This window comes from Pelobates fuscus, chromosome 3 (genome assembly GCF_036172605.1).
Source record: "Pelobates fuscus isolate aPelFus1 chromosome 3, aPelFus1.pri, whole genome shotgun sequence".
NCBI classification, from domain to species: Eukaryota; Metazoa; Chordata; class Amphibia; order Anura; family Pelobatidae; genus Pelobates; species Pelobates fuscus.
Window position 1 is genome coordinate 147,704,847 of NC_086319.1, and position 14,646 is coordinate 147,719,492.

The following is a 14,646-nucleotide window of genomic DNA, read 5'->3' on the forward strand; positions in this document are numbered from 1 at the left end:
TTTCCTGTTTTCTATTTCTGTAATTCTAACTGCGTAGTTACATATCTGTTTTATGAGTGGGTAGTAACTTTTTATTTCAGCTGCATAGTTAAACTGAAACTATAATGAGTACCCCCCCATTACACCTGTAAGCTAGCTATAGGATAAGATATGTTGAAATAAGTTTGAATGATGAATTGAATTGAATTATTATTGGACCACCCCTGTTTCCTCTTGAATATAAGGGGACGGGAAAGGGATAATCACTGTTCCAGCTTGTTCCAGTATGGAGGATTCAGCAGGGAAAGTCCTTGTAAGGACTAGAGCTCCCAGGACTGAGTGTTGTCCAGTGCCTGGGGGTTGCTAGAGCGAGTTCCTTATTCGGCTCCAGGAGGGAGCAGTTCCAGGGCCCCAATCAAGTCACGGCGACTGAGGGCAAGAGTACTGAGGTTTGTCCCCTGTTCCAGGTAGGAAGCGGTCCTTTGGCGGTGGTACCCAGTCGGGGTACAGGGAGCTCCGCTACAGTTTATTCAGGAGCCTATCGGATACCAAACCATTCGATAGTAAAGCTAACACAGATATTTAAGTAGTACTTTACATTGCCTTCCACGGTTTCTCGAGGCCCAGAGAATTCACAGTGGTACACCAATATGAAGTCAGCTCCAATCTTGTCAAACATATCAACCACTAAATTTTCACCCTAACAGATTTCCAAACTAACCAGACCAACCATCCAACCACAATCTCACTAGTCCTGATAGACAATAGCTGGACTCCTGTTAATATTAGATACATGCATACCAACACACAACAGCTTTCACCAAACTCTGTTGCCGTCACTTCACGGGCATCAACTCATCACAGTCCACATCATAAAATTGAATAGATAGTAATCCCTGTCTACAATACTTAGATTCCGCTTCATGAATAAGAGCTCAGAGAATCATATAAGTTTAACTTTGTAAGCATGCTAAAAGTGTGTTTTTCACCTATACCTTTTTGGTCCTCTTTATACAGGCCTACCCGTACGTTGGTATCGGCACAACACTACCAACTTACCACTCTTTCTACTGTTACGTATACCATAATATTCCGACCACATATAGAAGGCCAAAGGTCTGAATTTGTGGGAGGAGTTTGTCCTATAAAACACAATTTCCCCTGCTTACCTGCGCCGTTTTCCGTTAATGTGACCCCAGCTACCGCTCCTTAAATTAACTCAACTATTACACCTCTTTTCCTTGGTGTGCCCTCTTTATACAGGCCTACCCATATGTTGGAATCGGCACAGAACTACCAACTTTCCACTCCTTCTACTGTTACGTAACCCATTAAGTTGCCACCACAAATATTTATATGTATTAAGGCCAGTTGGCCTGTAATTGTGGAAGGGGCTTATATGTTACTTACCTACTTAAGGGAACCTCTTACCTTACTCTATACCGTCCGAGGTGCTAAAACCATGTGTCCCAATAAACTGTACCCTAATCCCTACTTAACGTCTGTCAACATTAATACTTTGTCAGCTTTACTATCAAAACACCCTTCTAGATATCTGGTGGATTTCCTAATCTCAGGATTTTCTGAGTGATTGCATACAGGTATTATATACATGCCTTCAGGGAATCTAGAATGCCCAAACTTGCAGTCAGCACAGCAGAATCCCACGGCTGTGAACACTCTCATAGCACAAGAACTTGCTAAAGGGTTTCTTATTAGAGCCTTTCCCATCCCCACCATTTACTGCATGGAGGACAAACCCCATCGGTGTTGTCACAGGGAAAACCTCCCTTAAACAAAGACTGATCATTGACATATCAGCACCCCACACCTCTGCAATTCCGAGTCTCAACTCGCTGATTCCCTCTGAGGAATTTCCCTACAATACGCCACCATTGACCATGCCATTACAGCTATCATTAAAGCAGGGGTAGGAGCTTGGTTAAGAAAGCCTGATATAGTTAACACGTTTAAACTCCTACCAATCTATCCCACACTTTGGCACCTACATGGCATTCAATGGGAAGGCAGCTATTTTTTTTTCACGCTTAACTTTTGTGTCAAAGAGTAGCCCTAAAATCTTTGACATTTTTGCAGAGACTCTATGCTGTTTGTTACTAAACATATCCAGATGCCCCACAGTCATCCATTATTTAGATGACTTCTTTATGATCGAAGAAAACACCTTTCCCCCCAGAAGCCTCAGGGAAGCCATTAGCCTTTTTGTTTACTACTGGGGGATTCCAGTATCCCCTAAGAAAACAGAAGGCCCGGACACTATCATCAACTTCCTAGGCATCCAACTAGAGTATATTTCCATGCAAGCAAGCTTACCAGAGGACAAGATAGGGAACATACTCACTTGCATCAATCACTATCTTCTTCTAGGTTCATGCAATCGTAAAGAGTTACAATCCCTATTAGGTTCCTTAAATTTTGCTATGCGCATTATTCCACAAGGCCGCGGTTTAATCTACAGATTGCTGACCCTGGATGCCTAAGCCACAGGAGACCTACTTATGTGGCAGAATGTCTTAACCACATGGGTTCCTCCCAGGGTTGTCTGAGAATTCACCAACCATATGGTTAGACGTGGCGTCTACCACGGGTTTTGCAGCAATCTATGGGAACGAATGGCTTTGGGGTAGCTGGCCTGCAGAAGTCCAGAATTTGGAAGGTTTTTCCACTACCTCAGCTCTTTTTGAGATTTACCCCATTGTGGCGGGTGCGGTGGCTTGGGGTCATTTATGGTCTGGGTTGTTGGTTCGTTGTTACTGAGACAACCAGGCCACATGCCAAATTATTAACAAAGGCCGCTCATCATCTTTAATAATTATGAGATTTCTCAGGAAACTAACCTGGTTTGCGGCATGTCACCAATTTTTCTTAGTATGTTTTCATGTACCAGGTGTTTGTAATATTGCAGCAGACAATTTATCTCGGTTTAAATTCCAGGCATTTCACCAAGTTGTACCCACAGCCGCTCCAGCAGCCACAGCCGCCCCCTCATTTCAGAATCTAATCATGGATTAGATATCCTTTTGTAACATAGCCTGGAACTATCACAACTGGCACTCTCGGCCAACACTCGCAAAACATGTAATAGAGCTTTTTCTGTTATTTAAAAGATTCCTTTTGGAACACAACATTTCTCATCCTTTCATCATGACAACACTACTAGGTTTTGCCTCTTTTTGCCACCTCAGACCTAAATTATCCCACAACACCATAAAATTATATATAACAGGCATTCAGCATGATATGCTATCCCTATGGCCAAACAATCATAGCTTCATGTCATCCTACAAGATCAAAAACATACTCAGAGGCATTCAGAAATTCGTTCCCCCACGTACTCCAAGATCACCAATTGACAATCACCTTTTCCAATCCTTATCTGACCTTTTAGATTCAAGACCTTTCAATACCCACACGAACAAAGTAATTAAAACGGCCATGTACTTAGCCTTCTATAGCTTTCTCAGACCACAAGAATTTAGTACTACCACCACAACACATACATAACATTGCCCTAGACAATCTCACATACACAAACACACGGAACATTACATACTAGCTCTACCAATGAAATGAGTCAACATGCCCAATAAATGGTGCACGTTAAAACGGTTCTAGACTCCTATCTTCAGAAGCCCAACTTACTACCTTCACAGCCATTGTTGCTCAATCCTTATGACCTCTAAATTTATGCAATGTTTCAGGTCCTTGATAACTCGGCTAGGCCTTAACACCTCTAACTATTCTGGTCATTCCTTCAGGATAGAGGAGGCATCCACAGCATCCAGTGTCAACATACCAGTGCACATAATCAAAACACTGAGGCTTTAGAAATCTTCTACCTATACTCGTTACATACCCAAACCCGTCCAAGAGATACGTAATGCCTTTAAGGAAATGTCTGGATAAGTTGTATGTATTGTTGACTGTATTAAAACTGTATTAAAACTTTGATTGACCATATATTGCCCTCTTTTATTTGCAGGCCTGCCGCATCGTCGGTTCCGGCAAACCACAACCGACTTTCTCTTTTTATACTATTCATACTCTTATACTTAGCCTTACTCCTTATATGGCTTTGTGCCCCTAACACAAGTATTAAGGCCGACTGGCCTGTAATTGTGGGAGGGGCTTATATGTTACTTACCTACTTAAGGGAACCCCTTACCTTACTCCATACTGTCCGAGGTCTAACGTTTTGCATGACCCTCCCTCCACTCCCACTACTCAACATTTCCATCTTTCTCTTTTTCTCTTTCTTTTCCTTTTCTTTTCTTTTACTCCTTGGTGGGCCCTCTTTTATGTACAGGCCTACCGCATCGTCGGTTCCAGCACACCACAACTGACTTTCTCTTTTGTACTATTCTACGCTTATACTTAGCCTTACTCCTTATACGGCTTTGTGCCCCTAACACAAATATATATTCCTCCTGCTCTCTGGCACTGCATCATATGCATTGTGGTTGCTATGGTTATTCCTTTAGCTGTCATTTCTTGTGCTGGCTAGAATAATATAGGAACAGTGTGACACTGTGTGACACTGTCATGCTGACAATGAAACCAGCATGTAGACCTCAGACAGTATGCAGGCTGCTTTGGAAGTGTTTTTTTGTTTTTTTTCAATAGAATAAATGCAATGAAACTGAAGACATCAGGAGGTGAGATGAGTTAGTATTTTAAAATGTTCAACTGCATATATAAATTATCTCTAAATTACAAAATCTTGGGGGCATTTCTGTTAAAGTGTACCTTTAATGACGTTCATTTTAAGTGAGCGTGGAAACAAAGAACAAGAATTTTCATCTAAACAAACTGCTTTTATTTTATACTGTAAACCTTTGTGCTCAACCAACACATTTTCTTCATATAGAGAGGTGAAAGTTCTATTAATTATTTCTATGGTAAGGGTAGTTTATTTATGTCCAAGTTTGTTAAAGTTTTAAGGCTTTTTGTTGAGAATATGCAGGTTGTACAGTTTAAAACAGTCAATATAGATATTATTAATAACTAGTTCAAAGAGAAATGTGATTAGTTATTCTGAGTCAAGAATATGTCCCCCCCCCCCTCTTTGTTGGCACTTACTAAACAATGAAATGTGGTAAAGCGAAAATGTGCAAGTTTTAGATTTTAAAAAAAAAATATGTGAGTTTTACAACTCAGATTTACAATCAAGATATTTTGGCCTGAATTATGTTACATAGTAATATAGGTTGAAAAGAAAGACTCAAGTAACCTTTAAAATCCATCTTGCTATACTTTTGAGTATACTTTTGAGTATAAAAGAAACCAAAAAATTCAAGTTGAAGAAATGTGATTTAGTTTTTAATCCATGTTTACCAATTTTGTCTTCAGTTTAATATTTAGCATAATTATGTCTTCAGCTTGTTTTTGTTCAATGAATTCATGTATTTTCTTCACATATTTTCTAGGTAATTCCTCATGGAAATGTAAAAATTTCACTGACTTATAAATTTATGATACATGAAGATTATTTAAATGTTCGCAACAACAATGTTCTGGAAATCGAATATGAATGGGCTTTGAAAAAGTGGTCTCATTGTTCAAAGCCGTGTGGAGGAGGTAATCAAGCAGTAACAAAAAAATATGAATGTTAAAGAAATGGGATAATTATTTCATATCAACTAAGTTGTTACCTTAACATGTATAGAAAGTTTACGAAATTAAAGGTACACTACAGTCACTAAAACAATATTGGCTTAATAAAACTGTTTTGGTGTATAGGTCATGCCCCTGCAGTCTCACTGCTCAATTTTCTGCCATTTAGGAGTTAAATTATTTTATTTATAAAGCCCTAGTTACAACTCTCTGCATGTGACTTCCTAAACACTTTTGTGTAATATGTGGAGTGCTGTTTTAGAAAAAGCAGTAGAAACCATTAATTATATTTATACTGTCCACATCTGTGTCTTTTTCTTAAAATTTTGTCTCCTTGATAATTGCTGTACCTTCTTCCACAGTGCTCATCCTCATCTGTTTTATGGTATTGATGCCTAATTTATCATCTTATGATTATATGTTGATTATATATTTTGTGATCTATTTTCCCTGGTCAACCCCTTAAGGACACATGACATGTGTGACATGTCATGATTCCCTTTTATTCCAGAAGTTTGGTCCTTAAGGGGTTAAGAGAGGTTAGCAGTATGTTTTTTAATACAATAGAGAATATGCAGAGCAACAGTTCTTGTTCGTATTAATCTAACAATTCTTTTATTTTTAATCCGTTTTATTAAGGAATAAAGAGCTAACACAGAAGCAAAGACATTAGTTAAAAAAAAGGAAGTAAAAATAGTATAATACAATATGGAAAGAGAAAATAGAAGATACAGACAGATAAATAGGGCTAACAGTGTCATTATACAATCTCAACTAATTATTCATATAACAAACTGTTCAACAAATGGAAAATAAAAAGTGACATGAAAATCAGACAGTCGAAAATTTTCAGTGAAGACCATTAAAAATGAAGTGGGTCAGGAGCGTGATGCACGCGCTATGAGGAGGGATGTAACGGAGGAGGCGGAGTGGAATTATCGGGGTGCAGTGAGCGGTTGGACAAGCTTGGCAAGATAGCAAGCAGGAGATAGAACGCCAAAGTGATGCTATTAACTGAGTGTGGTGTTTGCAAGGAAGGGGCTGAAGGAAATAACGGTGGTGCCAGATAATATAATATTTGAAGCCCCCACTTGTACTTTGACTGACGAGTAACACCAGGGAGGAACTGAGGTATGAATGAGACAGCTGTCCCTGAAATTGATTGCAATCAGGAAAAGGCAAACCAGAATACAATGAGGCATGCAGTTAAAGGGAAACTCCAGTGCCAGAAAAAGATCAGTTTTTCTGGCACTGGAGGTTCCCTCTCCCACCCACCAATCCCCGGTTACTGAAGGGGTGAAAACCCCTTCAGTCACTTACCTGGGACAGCGGCGATGTCCCTCGCCACTGTCTCCGCCTCCGCGACGCTCGTCCCAGTGATTGCGTCGGCCGGTGGGCGAGACTGATCTCGCCCACCGGCCGAGGAGACCTAATGCGCATGCGCGGAAATGCCGCGCATGCGCATTACGTCTCCCCATAGGAAAGCATTGAAAAATCATTTCAATGCTTTCCTATGGGGTTTTGAGCGACGCTGGAGGTCCTCACACAGCGTGAGGACGTCTAGCGACGCTCTAGCACAGGAGACCTGTGCTAGAACCCAGGAAGTGACCTCTAGTGGCTGTCTAGTAGACAGCCACTAGAGGTGGAGTTAACCCTGCAAGGTAATTATTGCAGTTTATGAAAAACTGCAATAATTACACTTGCAGGGTTAAGGGTAGTGGGAGTTGGCACCCAGACCACTCCAATGAGCAGAAGTGTTCTGGGTGCCTGGAGTGTCCCTTTAACTGTAAGTTGATATTTAACACTATAACGCTGAAGACATCAAGGTTCCTAAAGATTAAAGAACTGAGATATATGAGAGCTTGATCAACTTGCTGCCTAAACAAATTTAATTTAGTCTCAAATAATTGATATAGAAATTGGTCCAGAGTTTAACTACTCAAGAAGAAAAAAAAATGTTTTGTTACTCTTTCTCACTGATTATTATCTGTACATTTGCTGTTTCTTAAGTTTCTGGACAGGCTGCCTAAAACAATGCTCTGTTTAAAACCTAAGTGAGGATTCTACCTTTGGAACCCTACTAGCAAAGGCAGGTGAATCGTAATTTTATGTATGGGCCTGATTAAAATCCGAAGCATTGGCAAAGCTCTGAACAACAATGGCTAATAAAACAAATACAAGAATCTAAAGTTTCAACTGAAAAAATAAAAAGAAACAAAAACAAGATAAAAGTATTTCAACAAGGGTGCAGAGGGTCGCATCTCTAGCAAGCTACTCCATTAGCCTGCTTTATCAAACCCTCTATTGATCTTCATGGCTTGAACAGAGATATTCCCCGGTGAGATCTCTACTCACTGAACTGCATGGCACACTGGGAGAAAGTCTGTTGGCTCGCTGGGGGCTCACACTCCACTGAACACATTCGGTCAGCAGAATGCAACTACACAGACACAGCCAAAGTGGAGCACATGCCCCTCCCTCCTTGAACCTGTGGGAGTGATCTGGGTCCACCCCAGGAGAGCGCCCAGATCCTGTTGAGGTGTGGAGAGGCAATCTGCACACAGATGGAGTCCACCGTGATGCACCAAACATGGCAGAAGCCACTTGCATGCCTATCTCTAACAATGAAACGCCTACTCTCAGCATTAAGCTGGACAGGCTCTTTGCTGATTTCTGTCAGAAACTGGAAGGTCGGACGTGCCAAAATGCTGAGCTTCAGAATACCGGTCTCCCACAACTAAAGCCAGCATGTCTTATACAGCGGCAGTCATCAAGACCCCCAATGCAAAGGACCCAGAAATGGCGGCAAAGCAGGCAGAGAAGACCACCCAAGCGCACAGCACCTCAGTAACGTGCACCACGGCACACCACATTTGGAACCCAAGAAAAGCCAGAAGTATTCTTTTATGCTCAGTCACAGGATATGAAATGTTCCACCAACTCCCATACTGACTTTAATGCCTGAAGAATTCCCTATGGTGCTGGTCAGTGCTCTACCCCTGGAAGGCATCAGATAAACGGGGACTGGTGACCTGATCTATAAAATGCTCAATCCGCCATATTTCGCTGACTTAAGTATCTATGCTAACAAGAGATTTTTTGGGATGGTTATTTACCACAATTGATGCAATCTGTTGCTATAAGTTAATCGTTTTCTCTTATCTTGTTCTCATATCTTGGAACATGGCCCCTTAATGTGTATACTCATCGCTATAATAACAGGGTGGACCTCCTGGGGAATCACTTTAGCTATGTTGCTTCTCATGTAACTCCTGCCATACTTTATAATCTTGACTCACCATATTGTCAGTTAGATTATTCTGCCTAATTTGCTATTCTTCTATGCCTCACCTGCTGACATATGCTACCTTAATCTGTGTCCTATATCAAAAACTGTGCAGCCTTATCATATGCCATAATGTTGATTATTTGGAAATATTTTGCATATCCTTGCTCCTGCTGTTGTGGCAGTGAAAGCATGTTTGTTACCCTAAGCACAAAACAAAAATAAAGAATGTATATAAGAAAAAGTCTTTCAACATATTTCTCACCACAAAATCAAAGAGAAAAGGCTAACAGATCTACCAGAGACTCTTTCACAAATTCTGATATTTCAGATCCAGAAATAAGAAAAGAAGAAGATGAAGTTACGGCAGATCTACCAAATGCAAGTTTACAAAACATTCTAGAAGAAATTAAGAAAGACATTTCTACAAATACACTTGAAATAAAAAATGAAATAAATCTGTTATCTAAAAAGACTCAAAATATTGAAGATCAATATACAGATATGGATTTTCAAGTTAAACAATTGAAAGAAGAAAACAAAAAAAATATCAAAATTGTCTATATTAGACTGTAAGGTTTGGAAGATCGCTCACAAAGAAAATATTTAAGAGTTCGAAACCTTGAAGACATACTAAACAAAAAATTTTGAGACACACACTAAATTAATATTTTGCTGCTATGGGCTTTCCACTAAATGGTCAAGAAAAAAGGATTGAAAGATGCCACAGCATGGGTAAACCACAGAACCATCAGAATTACCCAGGGATATCATTACCTGCTTCTATTCTTATGAATTTACTGAAAAAATTTACTGAAAAAAAAAATAAATTATCAAAGAAGGACACTATTCAAATGTAATAGTACTGTCAGATTTGTCATACAATACACGTATGAAAAGAACTTTTGCATCCGCAATCTCTATCCTTAAAAAAATACAACATAAAATTTAGATGGGGCTTCCCACTCAAAAGGTTATCCTATGAGGGCAATGTTGAGTCATTTGAAACAAATGAAAAGGTGAAAGAATGGCTATATATTTTAAATTTAGTTTGAAAACAAATGAGTCAGGAGAATGGGGATGAGAGAGGGGAGAAGGGGGAGGGATGTGAGGAGTTTTGGGGAGGGAGGAAGATTAAGGAAAGTAAAAGAAAAGGAAAAATTAATGGAAGCACATTTTTTTTGTCAATTTGCCACCATCTATTACTTACAATGATAGGTTTAAAGGTGACGGGGAAATAAAATATATTGTAAAAGTAATTAATGAAGGAATACACAGTTTAAAATAAATCAGAAAAACAGTCTCTTATGATCACCATAGTAATTTAATTTATAAAAATATTTAAGTAAGAGAAGTCAAAAAGAATAATCACTTATAGTATTTTTATGTTATTTTTACATATATTTTATTTCTTTTACAATATTCTTGGTATACATCCCACTGTTTAAAGAGTAGACACATTAAAAAGTCATAAAGTAAATAAAAAGAATGAGGGACACTTCTGCCTTAGTCTGACAAATGAAGTAAATTGTTTAAATTTTACGCAAATTTAGATTTGCAATATTTGACACTAAATTAATGATTGGTTTAAAGGAAAGGGTAAAAGAAAAGAAAGCATAAGACATGAATTAAGAGAGATACTGCTTGAAACAAATAGGAAAATCTTCTTTTATGATCATTATGGTAGTTCAAATGATAAGAATATCTAAAGTAACAGAATTTACATAATTTTTTTTTCCTCTCTCTCCCTCTCCCCGATGGATAGCGCCCCAAAATTTTACCTCATTTTTGCTTGTTTTATCCAAGGTTAGATAATAATTCTAAAATGTCATAATTATATCCACTTCCACCAGTTCACCCAACTTTGCGTGGTTTTACTACACAGTTTCCGAGTAGCTCTATGAGCTATAGGGAAAATTATGGAACAAAGTTCCTAAAATAGTATGTGTTATATGTGCATGGAGATCAAGACGCTAGATCTTCATTGTCCATTAGATATTATTATATTTGTTTTTTTGTGATTAGACCAGGAGCTCAAGTATTTGGAAAAAAAATTGTCTTATTATATGTTTAAATACTCTTGCAATAAGATGCATGATATGTAACTCATTTAACATAAAAAAAAAAATAATCAATTAGGTTTCTTGCAAGAAACTCACTGGAAACAAACAGAACCCCAAAAATGGGGAGGAAAAAAGTTTCCGACTATTTTACACGCATCATTAGAAAAAAATAAGAAAAGAGGGGTAGCGATTGTCTTCTCAAGTGAACTAAAAGTAGGCTATTGTAATGTTGATCCAGAATCTAGGTACTTGAAATAGTGTGTAAGATGGATAACAACATATTCACTCTGGTAAATGTATATTTACCAAATATTAAACCTATGGTACTATTTTTTAAGGATTATGGAAAGTGTTAAAAAAGTATCTTAAGGCTTGTTAATTATACCAGGAGACTTTAATTGTGTATTTGATTATAAAATCGATAAAATATCTCAAACGCTTCATCAAACCAATAAAAGGGTTATAAAACAATCTAAGAAATTAAATAGTATCTGCAGCATATTTGAATTGTATGATGCATGGAGAACTATTCATCCAGAAGGTAGAGATTATACTCAACTGTCAAAAGCTTGTGGTTCATATTCCAGAATTGACATGTGCTTAGTGAAAGCCAACTCCATTTGCCTTATAAATAAAATAAAATTAAAGATAATACCTGGTCAGACCATTTGGTAAACCTCCAATGCAAGGCAATATCACATGGAGATTAGATGATTCTTTAATTAAAATTAAAGAAAATGAGGAAGAACTATTCAAAATGTCAAAACTTTTTTTTATGAGGAAAATGCCTCCCTGAATATGTCAGTCTACAATCTGATAAACGTATAAGGCAGTTATGAGAAGCTATTTAATAAAAATGAAAAAGGTAAAGAATTATCTGATCTCTCTCTCTCTCTCTCTCTCTCTCTCTCTCTCTCTCTCTCTATATATATATATATATATATATATATATAAAATCTTTAACATTTAAACAAACAATAACCTTCTAATCAAAAAAAGAAACAGTTGATTGAACTTCGAAACAAAATACACTTAAAAACAGAACAACAATTTTAAATAGTTCTCTTAATAGTTAATTAAATAATAATTACTGTAGAAAAAGAGCAAGTACAAAAAAACTACAAAACAAAGAACAAGGAATATGATAGATTGATAAATATGATAATGTGTATATATATATATATATATATATATATATATATATATATATATATATGCATATATCTATATATATATATATATATATATATATATATATATATATATATATACATACAAACAATTCCCGAGAAAATAGGCAAAGAATTTAATGACTTTTACAGTAATTTATACAATCTTGGGCTTAAACCAAAGAATGGAGATATACAAAATTATCTAGCAAAAACTAATATTCCAAAGATATCAACGTTAGATCTTGGATAATTACATGCTTCACAGTCAACGAAGTTGAGAGACAGATATATAAGCTAGATATGAACAAAACACCAAGCCCTGACGGATTTAGTAATCTCTGTTATAAACTAATGAAAATGGAATAGGTCCGTCCCTTGACTTTTTCTAAATATAGCATTACTAAATAGCTCTATATTAATTTCTAAACATGTAGAAGAGAGATTTTCCCATAAGAAGGTTACAAGCATAGCCTCCAAAGCCAACCAGTTGATTGATTTACTAAAGTACAAACCATTAAAAATAATAAACACTTGGAATAAAGATCTTGACCTGGAAATATGAGAATCAGAATCGTGTACTACATTAATACATTTATACAAATATTCATTGCTTAAATTTGATAGAGTGTCAATTTAAGATAGTGGTATCTAGTACCAACTAGATTGTATAAGATGTACCCTGAATATACTCCAAATTGCTGGAGATGTTGTAATCCAGTTGGATCCTTTATTCATATATGGTGGACATGCCCTTTGGTTAAACCAATATGGATATGGATATATAACCATTTCAGAGTTATATCTAGTAGAAATTTATTTGAAATTAGCATTACTGTCACGGTGCAGGATGTTCGTATCGGCATGACCGCGCCTGATCAGTGCGGTTATGGCGATACTTCAGAGACAATTAAGTCCCCGATCAGCGGGGCCGCACATGAGTAGGGCGGTCTGACGACCTCAGCTTGTTATTTGACCCTTCTCTTTTACGTTAAGTCTGGCTATTCTAAGGCCGGTATACGTTGTGTGTGTTATCATAGTTTTGCGTGTTGGATCATACAGTCGTCGTGACAGTAGTCGTGACTGCTCACTGTCCTAAAAAAGACCCCCCAACATTCTAAAATAATCCACCGGGCCCCCACTTTTGCACCGTGAGTGGGGCCCACTAAACTAAATGTGGGGCCTAGTTTCCCCCCTCGGCCCCCACCTGCCCTCGGCCCCCACCTGCCACTCATGGGGGGACCTACTGCCTCCCCCGTGACCCCAGTGGCGGGTGGGGGCCCTAGTGACAGGAGGGGGACCAATTTTCCCCTTCTTGCCCCACCAATGAGCCATAATACAGACTGGGGGCTGGCAGAGAGCACTTACCTCTCCTGCAGCTCCTGTCAGCTCCCTCCTCCTCTCCTGCAGCACCTCTGTCAGCTCCCAGTGTAAGTCTCGCGAGAGCCGCGGGATCATAGTGCGGCTCTCGCGAGACTTACACTATGAGCTGACAGAGGAGCTGCACGGACCGGCGCGGAGGAGAAGGGAGCTGACAGGAGCTGCAGGAGAGGTAAGTGCTTCCTGCCAGCCCCCTCCAGTGAACTGCCAATGCCACTGGACCACCAGGGAATAAGAGCCCCCCTACCTGGCCAGCTAACATACAGGGAGGGGGGGACGAAAAAATTAATACAAATATAAATAATAATAATAATAATAATAATAAAAAAATAATAATAATAAAAATGTCTACCCCCACCAAGGCTCTGCAACACACACACACACACACACACACTGCATTCATACACACCCACTGCACTCATACACACACACTGAATTCATACACACACTGCACTCACACACACACTGCATTCATACACACACACTGCACTCATACACACACACTGCCCTCATATACACACTGCACTCATACATACACACTGCACTCATACTCACACACACACTGCACTCACACACACACTGCACTCATACACACACACTGCACTCATACACACACTGCATTTATACATACACACACTGCATACACACACACACTGCATTCACACACACACTGCACTCATACACACACTATGCACTCATATACACACACTGTATTCATTATATACACACACTGTAAATAAATATTCAATTAATATAATTTTTTTAGGATCTAAATTTTATTTAGAAATTTACCAGTAGCTACTGCATTTCCCACCCTAGTCTTATACTCGAGTCAATACGTTTTCACAGGTTTTTTTGGGTAAAATTAGGGGCCTCGGCTTTTATTCGGGTCGGCTTAGACTCGAGTATATACGGTATATGTTATTTTTGATACTCAGAAATAATCCGGTTTAAACATTATTTTTTACAGGTCATCAGTTTACAAAATATGGTTGTAGAAGAAAATCTGATCATAAAATGGTGCATAAGAGTTTATGTGAATCTATCCCGAAATTAAAACCGATTCGCAGAGTATGCAATCTTCAGGAGTGCTCCCAACCAATGTAAGTTTTAAGTAATGGTTTCTTCATTTTGT

The 14,646-nt window shown here is 38.3% G+C and overlaps 1 protein-coding gene across 1 annotated transcript in view; it reads left to right on the plus strand.

The window, feature by feature from the left end:
- The window catches only part of LOC134602545 (A disintegrin and metalloproteinase with thrombospondin motifs 2-like), a 571,473-nt gene that overhangs the window by 503,236 nt on the left and 53,591 nt on the right, over positions 1 to 14,646 (plus strand). The window contains exons 17-18 of the mRNA XM_063447513.1: positions 5,427 to 5,577; positions 14,482 to 14,614. Of these exons, the coding sequence (XP_063303583.1) occupies positions 5,427 to 5,577; positions 14,482 to 14,614 (284 nt within the window). The remainder of the gene's footprint in view (positions 1 to 5,426; positions 5,578 to 14,481; positions 14,615 to 14,646) is intronic.